The sequence below is a fragment of the Triturus cristatus genome, chromosome 2_1 (assembly GCF_964204655.1).
Source record: "Triturus cristatus chromosome 2_1, aTriCri1.1, whole genome shotgun sequence".
NCBI classification, from domain to species: Eukaryota; Metazoa; Chordata; class Amphibia; order Caudata; family Salamandridae; genus Triturus; species Triturus cristatus.
Genome location: NC_140581.1, coordinates 269,819,079 through 269,839,640, shown reverse-complemented (window position 1 = coordinate 269,839,640; position 20,562 = coordinate 269,819,079). Strand labels below are relative to the sequence as shown.

Below are 20,562 nucleotides of genomic sequence, written 5' to 3'. Positions count from 1 at the left end.
TGGCAATCCAAGGGCTTTGATAAATGGGACCTTATTGGAATCTCACAGACCAAGATATCTAGGGTAAGGAGACTATTCTTCCTTTTGCCTCCCTCCAACAGCAGTACCGCCTGGCGGATACTGAATATTATCGGTATCTTCAAATACAGCATGCCTTGCTCACTCATGTCACGAGCAAATCCACACTTCCGGAGGCCTCCATCTTGGAGGACAGACTACCCGATGGCCACCTCCCTGAGAAAACCATCTCCCTGATCTACAAAAAAATGATTATTAATATGGAAGTTCCATTACAATCGCTGAAGGAGAAATGGGTTAGAGACGGCTTAGAACTGGACGAGGAAGACTGGCAGGAGGCGGTCTCCTCCCCTAGAGAAGTAGCAGTCCAGGCAAGTTTACGATTGGTACAGCTCAAAATTCTGCACAGGATTTACATCACAGGGCCAGGCTTGGTACGCATGGGCAAAGCAGAAAATGGGGAGTGCAGATGTGGGTGCGGGGAGATCGGCACATTTATACACATCATATGGGACTGTGTACACATACAGTCTTATTGGCAAGCCATACATCACACTCTACGGGAGGTACTCAATATTGACCTGCAGCCCGAGGCACACAGATGCCTCCTAAATATTTGGGAGCCTACAGATCTCACCTCTTATACTACACAATGGGCAACTCTGACATTAATGATTGCGAAAAGGAATATTGCACAGCAATGGGGGGGCCGTCAGTCACCTACACTGGGAGAGTGGGAGGAAGACCTAGATTGGTGTATGTTCAGGGAGAAGTCGTTCTATGTTGCAAGAGGGTGCCCTGGGAAATGGAATAGAGTATGGGGGCCATGAAACCACTACAGAGGTGATATCTGTACTCCACCGACTCCCTTGCAGGAATCTGAGACTCTTGAGACCCCTTGATTTGTTTTACATTGTAAAATGTGACTTGATTTACTGTTTTCCACAATGGAAATTCGGAATTTGTATTGTCTCTTGCTCGTGAATGTCAATGGAGAATTTTGTCGATGATGTTTAATAAAAAGAATTATAAAAAAAAAAAAAAGAAAGAAAACTGTTTGGCACAGGACTCCATCCTGCTGGTAGATCCATGTACCAAAGAGAGAAATGTATTGACTTCAACTGACTGCCGTGACACAGGTCCTGCCAATGCTTTATAAATGGCTGCCAGCTTTGGTAGTCATTTATAAATTTGGTGGACGTTCCCTCCACCAGGGCTAAAAAGTAATTTACTCTGCTGCCCTGGGCCATAGCCTGGAAATAAATTTAGATGGAGATGTAAAAAGTCCTCTCAAAATCAGACATTGTTGCTGCCAGGTCCAGCAGAAGCTCTGGGGTTCTTAGAAGTCCAACATTTTCCAAGTCTGAGGTAATAAGCCCTTGGAGGCTTATGCAGTGCAAGTGTAACCGTCGAAAATGTTACTTAAAAATCCAGCTTCACTTATGATTTGGATTTCAATAATATCAAAAATAGCGGTTTAATCATGTTTGGTGGCTAGCCACCTGTAAGTACATGCCTACATTAAACTTTTGCATTAACCACTTTTAAATAATAGACACTTTACCTTGTGTGCTACAAGGCCTACTTAGGGGTAACATGTTTAATATTTAAAAGTAGGGTCCTTTTCTTTTAAAAAGGGTTATTATGTCAGGTTTGCCTGCAGGTTTATAAGCTACAGCCTACACAGGTAAGCCTGAAGCCAGGGTTTCTTCACTCTATTGGATGGCACAGTATATGCTGTATTCTCCACGAGACATTTAACTTTCCATGACTTGGTGTATTTTCCTGCACCAAATACTACAGCCTTACCATAAGGCTAAATTTGTCAACTGGAGATTAGGTAACTTGACTATATTTTTGAAGACAGAGTATATATGGGCCTGGACAGCTGGGCCCACGTATGAAGAGTTGAAAAAACAGCACAATCAGTGAGCAAAAAACATAGGGTGATCTTGCAAGAAGAGGCACTTTCTCACAGTATAAATGCATAAAAAGAGAATATGTAAGATTCAAAATTTTGAAACAGTGTGTAAATGTCAACGAATGTGAAATTTGGAGGGCAAAATTAAATTGGTATCCTTATCTTGATTCATGCCAGCGCTACAGTACAGCAAACCTACCGTTGTATAAAAGATTGGTGGCCTCAAATGAAGCACTGGTATTCGTAGACATCATACATAAGGAATCTAATATATTGCTTAGTCTTTTAGAAATTAAACCAAATTCTGAAAAGCTCCAACCTTCCCACTGAATTTAAATTTAGATTTTTGCATATTTTTTGTTAATTAAATAAAAACATTTCATAATGTGTGTTTTTGTTGAGCTACTCTTTTCTTTTTTTCTGTATTGTGTTCACTGTTTTGAGATTTAAAGTATAAAAAATGGTAAGGCTAGGGTCTCTGGTTTTCAGTAGTGATACACTGGGGGTCCACAGAATTGAAACAGCTCTCTCTCTCTCTCTCTCTCTTAGTCACTATGTATCCCACACTCTACAATAATGCTTCTATATCATATATCTTCCATCTCAGGTATAAAGAAAAAAAGACTCATTAATAGTATTGAAACATCTAACCTCGTACAAAATACTGTATATGAAATCTGAAATAAATAGAGGAATGTCGTGATGCATATTGTCCATAATCCAACAATGTAATTAATGAATAATATGCTTTGTGTCGATGGTGGAAAGGTTCATAGTAAAAACCTATGCAAGTGACTCACCTGAGAAACTGGTTTTGCAGGCCTTGCCAGTATCCCTCCAATATAAATGGTGTTTGGAAGAAGAGGGCGTGCAAATTCAATGGAAAAGTCTGTGTTATACATCCAGAGTTCTGTTTTTTGGTAGAGCTCAGAAAGAACTGGTTTGGCTCCTTCTTGGAAATGGTCATCGATAACTTTGTCAAACTTTCTATGTATTAGATGATCGAACATTTTTGAGGTAACATACATGATGACGTTCTTCACGCTCCCCCAGAAGTCCATTCGATCAGTTAAACATGACTTATACACTGGAACGTAGGACAGAGGACTTGGGATGCCAATTTTTTGGGCACCCGCAAATATTGAGGGAAAGAAAGAAACAAAGGGCAATCCCAGTTTTTCTACAAACAGGAAACAGCAAGGATTATAGCTATCAACTATTACAATGTCAGGTTTCTCAGTTTGGAGGGAGTTGAAGATTTCTGATTGGTTCAGCAGGATGTTGCACTGGCTTGCAAAGTGGCCCATAAGCCTCAGATAATCATATCTAGATGGAATAAAAATCAAGAAATAAGAAACATACAATCTCCTGGTAGTCACTTTGGCTCAAGATACTCAATTTTCTTATAAGTGTTAACCTGCCATGCAAATACAGTGTACATATATCGATAAAGCTAATGAAACACTCTTTTTCATTGTATTCAGGTAGTGTTCACTCAAACCTGGTGCTCATTGGGGTGCTTTACTATACAAAGGGATTTACATGCTGCTCAACGTTCATACAAACTTTCATGATGTATTAGAGGTAATCGGGGTATAGGGCCTGATATAGATTTCAGCGGAGTGGTTACTTCATCACAAACATGACGGATATGCTGTTTGCCATTTTAGAAGTGATTACATCCAATGGCACGAGTAACATGGTTGAAGATATATTTTAAATCAGGCCCTGACAGGCACATGCATCAAAGAAAAAACGGTCTCAAACGGGCAGATTCTCAGAATCTGCCCCTTTGCGACCGGTATTTTTGCATTTGGGATGCATCATCCCAAATGTAAAAATCGCAATTTAAGGAATCTCTCAATTGCGATTACTTAAATTGCAATTGCATTTAAGGAATCCCAAATTGAGATTCCTTAAATGCAATGCATTAAAGTAAAACAAAAATTGCGATTTCGCTAATAGGGGGAGCAAATTACCATATAGTTGAACTTCATGGTAATTTGCAAAAACTTTGAAAAATGCACTCTGTGCATTTTTCAAAGTTTCATGTTGCGCACACACATGCCCTTAGGGCATGTGTGTGTGCAACATATGTGCACAGATCTATTTCAGGGGTGCAATAGGGTGTAATTTTGACACCCTTGCACCTTTGAAATTGCATGAGCTATTTGCGAGTACCTACTGGTACTCGCAAATTGCTCATGCAATCTCCAAATCATTCCTATGGGCCAGGAGGCCCATAGGAATGAATGGGATGGCATTCCTTAATTGCGATTCGCAATTTGCGAGTCGCAATTAAGGAATGTGTAGGAATCGCTATTTTTATAGCGATTCCTACATGCATAGGCTTTTGCGATTCCTTAATTGCGAGTCCTTAATTATCGCAATTAAGGAATCGCTAAAGCCTACGTTGATGCATGTGCCAGTGAGTCTCAGTGCAGTGCACAGGGTTCTTTACAGCATGGAACATATAGTATTGGGGTAGATGGGTGGTCAGGGAGTCCAGAGACAGTCTAGAGACAGTAGTTGGCTTAGGGAAGGTGCAGTGGAGCAGTTGGGAGGCTGGGTAAATGTAATGCCCTACTATCTCCAACAAATACTTAGAACGTCAAAGTACAGTATATCATGTTACTGTTGAATTTTGGTTGCACGGTGAAATGATGAGAGATTCTAATAGAAATAGCTTTAAAATGATTTGCTTCACGGGTCTCAGCATACATTGACAAGTTTTAAAATAATCATTCATGGAACATTTATACACGCAAATGGACATCAAACATTGTCATCTTAAAACTATGTAACATCCGCTACCACACTCAAATACTGTAAGAATAACATGAACATTAATTGTTCTACGCAATAGAGTATTCAAGGTGTATTTAGACAGATTTGCCTGTAAGGTAACATTTAGCCCTCTTCGGGTAGTCTTGGATCTGAGCAGGAGAGGACCCACATTTCTGTCCCAATATACATATTTAAACCGAATTTATTAAGTATCCTAACTAAAGAATGCCATGTACTAAAGGGGCTGCGTACCATACTCTACAATGTGTTTACACATGTGCTCCTGTCACCGCACAGCATAAACATGTAGAAATGATTCTAGGAAAGAACTCAAAATTAATTAACTTGCTATCAATAAAAATCATAAAATACAAAACATTTATTAAATTAGTATACATTATAGTTGTGTTCTAATTTAGTTATAATTGATAAGTCCCATTTATTCAATATAAATTAATTAAGGAACCATATCCACCCATTTAATAACTAGAAGGTTATGCAAAGTCTTCACATAAATTATGTCATTTCAGATGTAATGACTGTTCTTATGAATGCTATGATTAATGGTATGATTAAAAATGCCACAAGTGATGTAATATGATGTGGATGTGAAAGACGAGTCAGAATTTTTCAGGTATCTAGTGAGTTCACAACACTATGTATGGAGAACTTCGAGCTATAGTACGGTTTTTGTAAGGCACAAATTATAAATGTAAGTTATACCTATAACTTTAGAATTTATAAAGTTTGTGTACTTTGTTTTGTATACAAATAATAAATGAAGTTTTACTAACTATAAATCTTTCATCTTTTTTTCTCAGTGAATTTTGAAGCTATTAAAAAAAAAATTTAAATCATAGAGTGGAGTGTCATTGAGTGTAGTCTTGTAGAGTACAGTGAAGGAGAGTGTCATAAATGTAGTGTCGTACAGTGTAGTTTCATAGTGTGGAGTGGCATATAGTGGAGTGTTGTAAAGTGTCATGGCTTAAAGTGGAGAGGTGAAGAGTGGAGTGGCATAAAGTTGAATTGTGTAGAGTGAAGTGGTGTAAAGTGGAGTGGCATGCTGTAGACTAGAGTGCAGTGATGTAAAGTGTATTGGCATGTCTTACAGTAGAGTGGAGTGAGGTGTCATAGAGTGGTGAGTCGTAGAGTTTCTTAGACTGGAGGGATTTAAAGTGGAGTGCCATAGACTGGAGTGGCATGTCGTAGAGTGGAGTGGCGTGTCATACTGTGGAGTGGCGTGTCACAGACTGAAGTGGTATGGTGTGGTAGGTCATAGATTGGTACAATGGAGAACAGTTGAGTGGCACAGAGTATTATGGTGTAGAGTGGAGTGTCTTACATTGTTAGGACATAGAGTGCTGCGTAGTAGAGTATTGTGGCGCAGAGTGTCGTGGAGTGGCATACAGTAGAGGGGCCTACAGTGGAATGGCCTACTGTGGAGTGGGATACAGTCGAAGGGCACAGAGTGGAGTGGAGTGGTGTGGAGTGGAGAGGCGTAGTGTATAATAGAGTGGTGATTGGTACACTGGAAAAGCGTGGAGTGTCCTGGAGTGCAGTGTCAGAGTGGAGTGCTGTGTTGTAGAGTGGAGTGCTGTGCCACAGATTGGAGTGGTGTGGCAGGTCTACAGGTACAGTGTACTAGAGTGGTATAGAGCACAGGGGCATAGAGTGAAGTAGAGTGTTGTATATTGGAGTGGTGTAAAGTAGAGTGGCATAGAGTAGAGTAAAGTGAAGTGGTGTGTCATAGAGTGGTGTGTTGTAGAGTGCCTTACAGTGGAAAGGCGTAGAGTGTTGTGGCGTGGAGTGTCATAGAATGGAGTGGAGTGTTGTACTGTGGAGTGGCGTGTTGTGGAGAGAACGGAAATAACAAGGGTGACCTCATTTACATATTTCAGGGTTCTGTTTGATGAGAGGGACAAGGAGGAAGTAGGGGTGGCAATAATGCTGATGACTAGCAATGAATCCAGGTCGGGGTGGGGTTCCGGCAGACCTATATAAAATGAATGCGGTACCATGGTCAAAAGTATTAACTCATGTTTTTAATGTCGCTAGTCAGCATGGTTTTCCGAGGTCGTGGTCACAATCTACCATCATACCGGTTTTCAATAAAGGGCAGAGAGATGATCCACAATGCTATAGACCCATATATCTAATCGACTCCTCTGTGAAGGTATTAGAGAGAGTGATTCTCAGTAAACTAACAGCTGGAAAATACACAGTGGCTAAAACATTAAATCTGGCCTTTATGGACCTGTCCTCGGCATTCGATCAAGTTAATAGATCGAAATTATGGGTTCTATTAATGGCCATGGAAATGGATTGTTGTAAAGTAAATATTCTGGCGGACATACATGCATAAGGACCTTTCTGTGAGGGTGAGATTTGACTAGAGGGGTAACCAAACTGAGCGCATTCAAATTGGAAGAGGAGTCAGAGAGGGCTGCATTTTAGTTCCCCTTCACTTTACTTTATACATAAATAATCTTGAAACCGCCCTGTGCTCACCTTGCCAAGATATCCCCGAGCGGGGGTTCGGTTGATCCCCGCTCTTTTATATGCAGATGATGCATTTTTAATAGCACGTACAGATGTGGGGCTTCAGAGTCTACTGGATTCTTTTGTGGTCTTCATGAGTTCTCTGGATGCAAGTGTTAACATTCCCAAATCGCACACCATGATTATGGGCTACAGACCCAAAAAGTCAAAATCGTTCTACAGTGAAAGAACGGAAATAACAAGGGTGATCTCATTTACATATTTAGGCCTTCTGTTTGATGAGAGGGGCTCATTGGTACTGCAAATGAAAGCAAAAAAGCATGCTATGGAAAGATCAACAGCAGCTCTCCTTGGTTTTGCACAGAGACTCTGGGCTAAACCGACTGACGCCATGCTTAATATCTATAGAGCTAAATGTATTGCCATCTCTAAGTGTGGGTACAAGGAAGCAGAGAAACTACAAACAGTGGAAAATAAGTTCCTCAGGAATTTGCTCTTGGTTCCACAATCCACTGCCACATATATTATTCACCAAGAACTGGGTGTAGGCTTTGTTTCCAACCTGACAGGATTGGCTCCACTTATGAGCTGGATAACGATCAGGACCAATCCTGAACTGGTGTTAAATCGTGAGATTGCTTAACCTTGGATAGAGCTTTTTGAATCCTGTGGTTTCGGTATGTAAAGACCATAACAAAGAAATTAGGGCACCCCGAACTAACTTTGAATTTCCAGAGAACCTCAGGAAAGAGAATAAACATTTTTTAAACATGATGTATACTGAGAGAGAGGCTAAAGAGATAATGAAACCCATGGTAGAAGCCTATCTTTTGCTGAAAAGTATCACTGCTTTCTTTTAACTAGAGTTAGATTTAATCTTCTGCACTGTATATTGGCAGAACCGCAGGGTTGGCGAAAGGTGAAAGACCTAGGACCTTGCACGTGTGATAATCTCTCCACCCAAGACACCTTGCACATTATTATGTTTTGTGACCATTTTCATGAAATTTGTAATCAGTTTTTAGTGCCTATTTTAAAGGGTAAAGGTTTTATTCAGGTACGGCCTGCACTAGTTTATTTACAGATGCTGAATAATACATGGGAGTTTTAACATTGCTAGTTTTTTAGTCGCTGCCATTGGGAAAATGAAAAGAAGGTCTCCTAAGTCATGAAATGCGGTAGCTTATGAAATATATGAAGAAAATGAAATTAACTTTTGTATGTTTTTTTTTTACTAAAACACACTAAAAAGATTGTCATACCTGCTACTGAGCCAGTGTGACTGTGGTGACAGAATGATGGTGAGTGGAATATTGGTGAGTGTGTGAGTCAGATGGTGGATGGGCTGAGCAGCAGGAAGGCTGCCCCTGGTGGGGCTCTGCTTTACATCTTCACATCTGATCTTGAATAAACCTACATAACCAAATCAACCATGAACCGGATCATAATTTTTCATTTACTACATATTTTAGCGACGATTTTAAACGATCTACGAGTGCAAATGAACTGAAAAAGGAACAGACTGAGAGAAGAAAATAAATGTAAGGATCCTTTGAACCTTTTAAAAGAATCTCCCTGAGAGGATCATATGCAATCTGAGATTAAAAAGTGAAGACTGAAGTAAATCCTTGATCTATAACACAGCTTTCTGGCAGCCCTGACCCCCACCAGTGACCAAGAGACCGGTCGGCCCCAACTCAGGTGTGCCAGATCCTGCTGTGTTTTCCTGGTTTTAGTTTGTGTGAACTTGTGCTCCCACGAGTGAGCTCCATATCGCTCTGACGCAACTGCAACGTGGGGGGACCTACCATGACGTATAAAACCCAGCTGTGTGCCCTTAAGTACAATCTACTGAGCAGTAACCAGCGTGCCAACTGTGTCTGTGGAAGGGAAGCAACTAGTCAGCATCCAAGAGGAATTGGCAGGAGTGACTTGTGGGAAAGCGACACCGCTGGTGACCCAATGTGTTTGCTTGGGATGGGAAGGAGTGCTGGCTATATCAACTGTGAGTACTTTAAGTTGTTGCTGCGCATTTCAAATACATTACACAGTTAGAAATGCATGGTTTCTCTAGTGCGAGATATGAGCGAGCCTTACCAGTTTCGAAAGTTGCTCCAATACTCATTCCAGGCACGAGACAACCTGTGCAGCCTGTATATGACGTCAGCATTGGACACAAGGTCGAATCTTCGTCGAAAACAGACGCAAAAGGATGCACTGGCGGCCATCATTGTGAATTGGGAAGAATGTCTTTAACTTTAAAGGTGGTCACAACGTTGCGGGAAGTATTCTATGTTTAATGCAGCCTGTCCACGTAAGAACGTTTCTGGAACGTAATGTTTTTGCATCTACACGCTGTGAACCCCTGTTGTATCCCGCATATAGTCAAGAATCTAATATCAATCAGATTACATGTAGGTTAACTGTAATCTGATTGGTTACTTATACTTACGTCATGTTGGTGCAGTATTTATCCCACGTCACGGGTGGTTCGTGACCTTTTTCCTGCTACAAGCGTGCGTGTGAGTGTCGACTTGTATTCCTTTCAGTTATTTCACATCTGTGTCTGTAATAAATATTATTTTGTTACAAATTGATGCGGAGTGAAGAACGATTCTTTGGCATCACACTTCAACCCCTCAGCGTGGTTCTTCCTACGTGCCGCCATGGTGATCCTCTGAACTGCTTTGTGTTTTTGTGGGAGATTGGTGCAGTGGCTGGAGTAACCGGAATGAGCATTCTCTGAGATAGCGTTTCATATGTTATCTTCCTCGAGCTAGCGTGCCCCCTGTGTTTCTGCTCAAAGAGAAATTTCATACTTGACTTTGCTAAATGCAATTTGTGGGTGAAATGCTTCATGCAGCAGTTTCTTTGGACAATTCGATTGGTTGCGGTCACCTACACCACAGAAAGGACTTCTACGCCATAGAGAGAACTAGTAACTGCAAAGCTCCTTTTAGCAGTTGTGAGGAACTTCGGGTGAGGACTTTCTCATCGGAGAGAAACACCCACAGTTGTTTGATCTGATGTTCAATGCATTATCACTTTATGCTTAGACTGCATAATCTGTTGTTTAACATTTTGTTTTGTGTTTTGCAATAATTCCTTCTCACTTGGTCCGTCTAGTGCTTTGTACGTTGTTTTTCTTACTTGCTGGGACTTTGTGCTGTTAGTTCCTTATACTTATGCAGTGCGTGGGTACTAGTTCTGCACCTTTAGTGTTCACCAATGTATTTAGTTGGGTGAATGGATGGTTGCGACCTTACTACTCATATGTTATTGAGTGTTTGGGCCAAGTAGGTTTGTTCTTCTACTATGGGCTTCATGTTTTTGAGATACACCGTTGTTTTTATTTTGCATACTGTTCATTTTGTGTCTTGTTACATCCTACCTACCGGGTAAGGGTGAAGGGTAGAATTTTGCCTTTTTACTGGTGTTTGGAGTTTGTCAGTGAACTTTTACAGGTTCTGTGTGCAGCGCCTTTCCACCCATACCACCCTTACTTCTGGTTTGGGTGAACGGCTGAGTTGAAGTCGTATTTTGATGAGTGAGTGTTCTTGCTAGTGATTGCTATTTTCCCAAACTACTTGTTTCAGTGTAGAGTTGTGCACATTTACATGTTCCCTGTGGACTGCCTTTCCACACGTACCACCCTTACTTTGGGTTTGGGTGAAGGGCTGAGTTGAAGCCGTATTTTGTTGAGTGAGTCTTTATCTAGTGTTTGCTGTTTCTCTTATGATTTGCTCGATGTAGAGTTGTACTCTTTTACAGGTTCCGTGTGGAGTGTCTTTCCACACGTACCACCCTAACTTCGGGTTTGGGTGTAGGGCACTTTTCATGCCATATGTTTCATGTGGAGTCGTGTACGGGTAGGGATGGAGGACAGCTTTGATGTTGTTTGTTCAGTGTGGGGATGTCTTCCACACTTTCTTACTGTGTGATTTTTAGTTCTTGTTCTTGGATCGTTATCTTCTACACCTTGTGGTTGGCACCCTTTTTACTCTTCTCATGTCTGCCTGGCCAGCTGGCATGTTTTAGGTATTTGGGTTTGTTTGTGGTTTGTGGTGTGGTAGTGCTTAGGTTTTGTTGTTGTAGAAAGGGAGATGGTGCATGAGTGTATTCTTCTTATAGTACTTGTTTTCATTTTTCTCTCTCTTTTTTGTATTTATTGTGCATGATATTTTCCATCTATTATCTTCATGCTGATGTTTCAGATCGTTGCTATGTTGCTTATTTGTGGCAATGGTTTTGATATCATTCTGTTGCATGCTATTGTTCCTATGTCATCATTTGCTTGCATCAGACTTCATTGTCATTACATTTAGAGTTCATTTGTAATTAATATAAAGAAAGGAGATGTGTTATACCTGCTGCTCAGCCAGTGTGGCTGTGGTGACAGAATGTTGGTGAGTGGAATGTTGGTGAGTGTGTGAGTCAGTTGGTGGATGGGCTGAGCAGCAGGAAGGCTGCTCCTGGTGGGCCTCTGCTTTACATCTTAACATCTGATCTTGAATAAACCTACTTAACCAATCAACCAGGAACCGGATCATCATTTTTTATTTACCACCAGGATTTAGACCGTTTGTGATGAATTTTATAGTCATTGATGAAATGTTTTTAGTGGTGTCGAAGATTATCTTATCATGCCATTTCGTATATGTTTTTACGTTGTTGTATCTGATGGGTGCAGTGTACTTTTATGGTTTTTATTAACCAAATAAAGTGGATTTGATTGACATGTCATAGAGTGTCGTATAGTGGAGTGAGTGGAGTGGAGGGTCATAGAGTGGAGTAGAGTGTTGTAGAGTGGAGTGGCGTGTCTTAGAGTTGAAGGGCATACAGCAGAGTGGGGTGGAGATGACTGGCATGTTGTAGAATGGAGTGACATGTCATAGAATGGAGTGGTTTGGAATACAGTGGAGTAGTGTGTCGCAAAATGTATTGACTTGGAGTGTCAGAGTGGAGTGGAGTGGTGTAGACTGAAGTAGTGTGTCGTAGAGTGAAGGGGCGTGACAGAGTAAAGTGTCATGCCATAGAGTAAGTGGAGTGTCATAGAGTGGTGTAGATTGGAAGGTACAGATGAGAGTAGAGTGTTGTGGAGTGGAGTGGTGTACCATAAAGTGCCGTGTTGTACAGTGTGTTAGAGTGTAGAGGCATAGAGTGGAATGGCGTATAGTGGATTGGATAGAGTGGAGTTGCTTATCCTAGAATGGAGTGAAATGGCATATAATAGAGTGGCGTAGAATGAAGTAGAGTGGCGTAAAGTGGAGGGGCATAGAGTTGAGTGTTGTATAGTGGATGGGTGTCTTTAAATACAGTGGACTGGTGTGTCATAGAGAGGCATGTCATAAAGTGTCTTAGAGTGGAGTGGCACAGAGTGGAGTGGTATGTCGCAGAGCGGAGCAGTGTGTCGTAGAGCGGAGTTGTGTTTCGTAGAGTGGAGTGGCATGTTTTAGAATGTAGTGGCGTATTGTGGAGTGGAGTAGTGTGTTGTAGAGAGGCGTGGAGTGGCCTGTGATATAGTGGAGTGGAGTGGAGTGGTTGCTTGTGTTTCCATCCAGAGCAAACCTAGCATGGCAGTTTGGGCTGGATTGTTACTACACGAGCAGGACCAAAACAGACTGTCATTTGCAGTTGGTTAAGTCCAGACGTGGATACAGTGCTCATTGTGCCCCAAACTCAAGCTATACCTCACTAATGAGGCCTTAGCAGGTTGAAACTGATCTGGGGTTGCTAGTGTTCCCAGCTAGAGGGCCCCTGGCCTAGTAGGTTTGGTTGGACTGTTCCTATTGAAGCAGAACCAAGACTAATTTCATAAGGCAGGTCTCTGTTTGGAGTGGCTTAGATGGTGAAAAATGATAGTCTGGAATGTGACCCCAGCAATTGCTAGTGTCTGAGATTAATTGAAGCATTCCTTCCATCACGTTGTTGTTTTTGCAGTACACTCCCAAAGCATGATGGTTATGCACAGACATAGGGCCTGTGCCTACATGGTCTCAAGCTATATCTCACTGACAAGACCTAAGTAGGTTGATACAGTCTGGTATTGATTGTGTTCCTATCTAGAGGGGACCCGGCCGGACATTCGGGCTGGACTGTTCATACTGGCGGAAGACCAAGACTCATTTGCATATGATAAGTTTCTGTCTGGAGAGGCACAGTAGGCAAAAAACAGTGTTCTGGAATGCAGCCTGAGGTAATGCCATAGGCTGAGATTTATTTATGCATTCCTTTCATTACATTGTTGCTTTTACAATACACGCCCTAAGTGTGATGGTTATGCCCAAACATGGGATCTGAACTCAAGCTATAGCTCACTAATGAGACATAAGTAGGTTGAAAGCAGCCTGCTAGTGTTCCTGTCTGGAGGGGACCTTGCCTAGCAATTTGGGTTGTTCTGGTCCTATTAGAGCAAGACCAAACCTGCATATCACAGGTCACTGTCTAGAATGGCATAGTGGGTGAAAAACGATGGTCTGGGATATGGCTCGAGCAGTTGCCAGCGGCTAACATTAATCCAAGCATTTCTATAGGCATCTTGTTGTTTTCACATCTCCTCCAGGAACATGCTATCGCTTCTTCATCTCTGCAACATAGCTCTCCTCTCCTTGGCATCTTCGACTCTAGACTTGCATTCTGGCACGAATGGAGATAGCTATAGTCCTCCTATTGTAGAGCAAGCGGTATGCCGTTGACTTGCCTTTTGCATGTAAATGTTTTACAATATCTATTTTTTCACAAGGAGCCCTAATTGTTTTTTGTCTTGTAGTGTTTTTATCAAAGATATGTTTTTATCTGGTGTCCCACACTGGCCCCATTTTATCCTAGTTTCTAATTGAGGTATCACTATCCAGTACCTTAAATAGAACATGTGGCCGATTGGTATTGTCAGTTATATCCTTTAGGGATCTACTCCTTGAAACAAATCCAGACACCAACTACTTGGCATTTGGAGACCAGTTCCATCCCTTCATGCAAGCAAAAGTCAGGAGTGCCTGAGTTGAAACTTCTTTTAAGCAACAGGGCCTTCTTATTCAGTTCTCTCAGGTCCAGGAATGCTCTGGGGGGGGGATGGTGTTGAGGTACCAGTCTTATCCTGTGCACTAGCGAGTGACATTCTCCCAATATTGTCTACTTTCACATCCTATGCCCATGTCTTTCCTTTTACTGAAAACATTCCCAAAAACCCTACATCCAGAATGAATACCCCCTTCTTCCATTAGAAGGGATTGTAGCTCTCCCTAAATCACTCCCTATTTAAATGATGTCTGCTCCTACTGTTAGGGCCAAGAACTGGTTTCCCCCTTCTGAGACTGGAGCCAGAGAAGATTCTGCAGCCCTATTTGGTATGTCTAAATCAAAAGAGGTAGTGTGAAGACTGTCCTTTGTTCTGCCAACTGTTCCTGCAACTCTCCCAGATTGCTATTTCCTGTTACATGGCCTGTTGTTCATAACAACCCTGCATTCCTGGGCCCCAGAGACTGTCTATTGTCCTAAGGAGAGCAGGGTCAAATAACTCCAGTAAGGAATGTTTTTTGGGATTCTGAAGGTGAGAAATGTGACAAAACTGATTCTAAGCTGGTTTGGATTAACCAGCACAAAACATTTTTATAGATTTACGTTTCCACTAAAGCTATCAAGCATTCACTTCACCATGAAATTAGATTTTTTTAAACTATGTGGAAAATAACTTTAAATCAACTTACTAGTATTTTCCCAGATGACAATAGAAATTAAGGGTTCAGATACAGAAGTGCAAACGTAGGCTGGAGCCCTATACAGGAGGTATCTTGAGGGCTCTACAGGGTTCCAGCTTCTGTCTGATAACCCCGGCACTGCAAATCTACAATCTAAGGGGAGTCATTATATGGCGCTGAACTTTAAGGGCATGAGAATGCAAGTGACGGAGCTGGTGGAGAATCGCTTCATACAACTCCTTACCAACCTTCCTGCTAGTACCCCATTAGTCCCCCTTTGGTTGAATCTAGGTCTTGGATCCCTCTTTCTAAGAGTAACACTCAGGCCCTTGTTGTACTGGAGGACAATCTGGCCCTTTTCAGATTTGGTGCCCTATTGGATGGGCCTGGTTGAAATTCTAAAGCTCCCTGGGGCCGTTAGCATTCCATGGCAGGGGTACATCAAATGTTGTCTAACAGAGACTAGGTGTGAGAACCTCTGGGTTAACCCAGAGACTGCATGCAGTGTATCAAAGTCAACAATCAAGGGGATTTACTGGAGACATGTGGATGGAGGGCCCCATAGGTCTGGGACGGTAGGCTCTCTGACCTTAGCCTTTCTGAAGGTTAAAGATATTTATTCTCTAGAAGAAAATGTGGATGCAATTGAGCCCCCTTTTGCTAGAACTCTGTATTCTAAAAATCCGGATTGGGACATTACCACTTTGATTATTTACTGTGAAATGGCATCATCTCCCCTCGGAACTAGATATGATTTGCCCCTTTTGCTCTGAGACAGAGGAATGTATCAATCATGTCCTGTTTTTTTGCCCATATTATCATGCCTACAGGTGGAAATGGATTTTGTTGCTGTGTCCAGACCAGGGTGCTCGGGAATAGCATCTAGGATACTTAGAATTAACCCAACACAGCCAACTGTATTTGCTGTCTCCCATTTCCTACTACCTATATGGAGATTTAGACAGAAAAGAGCAGCTCTGCTGTTAGCAGATTAGACTTGGGGTATTCATATGCAGTGTATGTCTGTATTACACAATTGGTTGTTATCATATGAATTTTATGCTGTCTTTCTATTATGTAATGGAATTATTAGCAAAATGCATGAATCTTATGTATTTTAATTTTCGTTTTAGCTATCATTATGAAAGATTGCTACTCTATGCCGCAATTTTCTTGGACTTCCTTTTAACATTATTTATTGCACCAATAATGTATCATATTTTATGTCCTTTTGCAGCAATTTGCAGAATAAAGAAATTTAATTGAATTGGAATTAAGGGTTTGAATTTTACTTAGGCCTTTTCATAGAGATTCTATGTGAACCTACATGTTGAGAACAGCCTTTGGACATGAAGGGCCTCATCAGGATGTCGGGCAAACCGCCACCGACAGGTTGTAGATGGTGGTCCGCACGGCATCTAGGACAGCGGTCCGACTGCTGGATTATGATGCCGGCAGTCTGAGTGCATTGGGCGGGGTGAGAGATTGCCAACTCCAACAGGCTCAAGAGCCTGTCGGGGTGGCGGTCGTAGCCTACTCCATACAATGGAGGTGGTGCCCATGGAGGCACCGCCGTAGGGATTAGGATGTCAGTTTCCCAAACCTTTTCAAGCGGTCCCACCACCATAAAAAGGCTGTCGGTAAGTAACTTTGGGGGCCCCTAGCAGGGCCCCGTCACCTGTCGACCTCCGCTATGTGCCCCCAAATATCCATGTGCCGTGTGCCAGGTACCACATAGTGCCTAACGCATGGTGTATTAATTTTTAAAAATATCCCTTGTCCTAATGCAGCTTGTGCTGTGGCTCTTTTCTGGGCCACAGTACAGGCCACACAATAAAAAGGGATGTTTCCGACCGTCTACACGGCGGTCGCATCCTAATCTGGTGGGTGGGACCTCCAACTGCTTGTTGGACGGGGATGCACGTCTGACAACCATCGTAATAAGGCCCTTAGTCGCTATTAGGGCATACTGTTCCAACCATGTAGTGAGCCACTTTTATATATATTCACATATATGACATTTAATTCCCATGCCACTGGTGCATTTTCTGCAACATCTTTGATGGCCTTATGGGACAGTAAAATGGGCAATTTGGTGAAACCAATTTTATCAGTACCATTTTAGGGCCAGAGCACACGTAATGTGGCACTGACTAGCAGGATCACAATGTGCAGAGTCATAATGCCAGTAAAATATGGAATAGAAAAAATGCAGAAAAGCTTACTCAGTTACATTCACCTACAATGATTTTCAACATTGTGAAATCATTCATGTACCCCCGCTACAACCCTGCAGTTTTAAATTGTAGCATTTATACACTTCTCCTGCAGTGTTAAAAAAATTAATCTGTAATACTTTTTTCAGCACTCCAGAAAACACTATTCCACTCTACAAAAATTCATCCAATTTGTGCTATGTACTACAGATCATAGGGATTGGTATTTTGCCTCTTGTTGCTACACAACTGCATGTTCCAGAGCAGGTTATTGGTTCCCAAACTTCATGAAATTATTGGTAAAGTGCTCACAAAGCAAAATGAGATTCTGTTTTAATTAGCTTGAAAAATTAATCATTTGGAAGTGGTCTGTCACACAAGACAAGCATAAAATGGTATGGTATCATGCAAAGAGAGTTGTACACCTTGGGGACCAATATTTTCAGCTTTATACTACTTTGCATGGCATTTAAACAAATACAAAATAAGCATGTGGCTGGTCAGGCGGTTGATTAGAGTATGAAATTAATCAGTAACGTTTAAACTGTCTCTTCGATAGTACTCAGTAATGTTCAATGCCACATGTTGCAGAGAAATGTAGGGGGGCAAGTGTAAAATCGAACCACCCCTGCTCGAGGGGTGCCTGCAACGGGCCCCCAAATTCGATCCCCGCCAGCCTTTCCATGTCGGGTCATCCACCATGAAAAGGTTGATGGGGAGGCACATCCTAATCCCTACGGTGGTGCCTGGTAGGCACCGCCACCATTTTGTTGCTGGTGGGCTCATGGAGCTCGTTGGATGTGTGGTGATCAGATTTTCCGGCCGCCATGGTCCTGCCTGCCATTATAATTTGGCGGGTGGGAAATGGCCTCACGATGACAGTGAGCCCGCCACTGATAGCCTGTCAGTGGTTGGTTCACCGGCATCATATTCAGCTCCATAGTTCTTTCCAGGACTCTGGTGATAGCAGAAAAACAAAAAGGAGCTGACAAACTGAGTGTCACAGGAAAGATGAGTACATCAGGAAAACAAAGTGAAAGAGAACGAGCACACAATGTTGAAGTTACCGTGAAGGAAGAAGAGAAAGATTTTGATTCAAAAGATCATTTAACGAAAAAGAAAGTGAGTGTGCAAAAATAGAAAAGCATGCCTCAGAAACTGAAGCTGTCTCCAATCCAAGCTGCGTTGCCGGGTTGGATACAGCAGGCACAGGCTTCCACTCTCACTGGGATTCTATGGCACTACCGGAGGCTCCGATTATGCTTCTCAATCTTTACTACTCAATTAAACAGCAGCCAATCAAAAGACAGTAAAACATGATAAACACTACATTTCCCATTAGGCTTTGAACCACGCCTCCATAAACCACCAATCAACATTGTCCAGTATCTACAAAATAGCGAGGCACCATCTTACTCCCTCTTTCTTTGCTGCTCCGCAGTCAGGATAAGTGCCTCTCTATTTTGTATCTCTGTTCAGACGCATATAATGCGATTGGTTTGTTGCTTATGGGATGTTAATAATGTGCTATCTTTGTTAGAATCCCGACCTTACAAGATTTATCTTTGAAACAACTGTCAGCAAAATTAACCATGCTTTTATGTCTTATTTCTTGCCAACGAGTGTCGGCTGTATGTGCTCTTGATCTTGCAGGTAGGTTGTTTTCTCCACATGGTGTCTCTTTTATTATTTTCAAAAGAACAAAGACAATGTCACGGTCCATTGAATTTCCGTCTTTTCCTCACAATGACAGAAACCGCTCCGACCTCTATCTAGTGCTACTCTAGCAAGTGGGTTTGTTGGGTCATGGCTGAAGCTGGGATTGAAATATCATTATATTCCACTAGAGGTGCTATGGCGTCTAAAGCTTTTGTCATGGGTTCCAGATTGGAAGATATTCTCAGAGCTGCTGATTGGTCAGCTGCCTCTATGTTTAAGATATTCTATTACAAACCTATTGTACATGCTTCATCTATTGTGGTTAGTGAGCTTTGAACCAGAATAATCGTAGCCTTCGGTCCTGCCATAGAGTAGATTTTTAGCATTTACAACGAGAATTTTAGATTCTGTTTAGGACACAGAGGCTAGGATTATACCACCCGTTGGGACAGGTAAGAGTTGTGTCTAGACTGTCATGATGTCATTTGGCTTGTGTTTTTTTATTTTTTATTTAAACAAAGTTTCTCAACACAGCTGTTTGCACACAACCAGGAGGCCGGCAGCACCAATTGCAATATTACTTGACTAACAGGACACAGCGTTTATGCCTACAACCCAACGGGCCGGCAGTGAAGACAAACATTTGTGTAGCCGCAACCCACTGTCTTTTGATGAGCTTGTCACAGCATGTGTCACGAGTGTATTCAAAATCAAACCTAATGTAACTTCCTAGTATCCCCCCCCCTCTACCCCACCCCGCCTACCATATACAAATGGACTGAATTGCTACCCTGTGTGTCGTGTGATGCATTTGAATGATGCAGTTTATCTGATCTTCTAGACCTTTACATGTCGCTTATCCTGGATTCACATCTCTTATGCCCTTTACTCTACATCCCATCTAGATATGATTAGTGACCATCTCCAGTCCCGGCCGCCCAACCACCACATATATGCTTAGTTCCTGCAAAGGTCCGAACCTCCTGCGACTAGCCAAGTGGTAAATGGTTGCCAAATATCCAGAGGTCTGGATCTGCTAGGCATTAATTCCCAATAATTGGATAGCTGGTCCTTGCAATATATTACATTATTCAACCAAGCCGCTATTGTAGGGCCCTGTCGTTTCTTCCAAGTAAGTGCAACCTGCCTTTTAGCCAACAAGAGCAGCATGGACGTGAGTCTACGGGACTTTTTCGGGACGTCTGCCACATAGCCCAGGAGTGCCGTCAGCGGGGATGCCCCAACCTCGGTGTTAGTTATCTGCCTGATATGCCTCACGACTGCCAGCCAGTAGCATTCAACAGGTCTGCAGTACCATGCCAGATGGGAGAATGTGGCCTCCTGGGCCCCACATCTCCAGCATTTTGTGTCTGGGTAGATGCCCATACGATGCAGTTGGGAGGGCGTCCTGTACAATCTATGTAGAAAATTAAAATGAATTAATCTAAGTCTATAATTGGGGGATAAGTTTTCTAATTGTGAACAGCAATATTGCCATTGTTTTTCCGTGATGGTGAGGTTAAATTCTTTCCCACTCTACCCTCGTGGTGCATATGATTAGGGGTGACTCTTTTTGTGTTATGCTGTAGATTCGCGTAATCAATTTACGGGGTGAGGGGTTAGCCAATATATTCTCTAGTGCAGGCAGTACAGGAGGCGCTTGTGGAAATGACAAGTATCTAGCGCAGCATGCAGCCCTAATCTGATAGTACAGCAACATGTCGGATGCCGTAGGTGTATCTGGGTTACACATCTGCTGTAATGA

The 20,562-nt window shown here is 42.2% G+C and overlaps 1 protein-coding gene across 1 annotated transcript in view; it reads right to left on the bottom strand.

The window, feature by feature from the left end:
* Positions 1-20,562, bottom strand: part of LOC146864085 (UDP-glycosyltransferase 3A1-like) — a 282,339-nt gene that overhangs the window by 85,880 nt on the left and 175,897 nt on the right. The window contains exon 4 of the mRNA XM_085640711.1: positions 2,740-3,265. Coding sequence (XP_085496837.1) covers positions 2,740-3,265 — 526 coding nt within the window. The remainder of the gene's footprint in view (positions 1-2,739; positions 3,266-20,562) is intronic.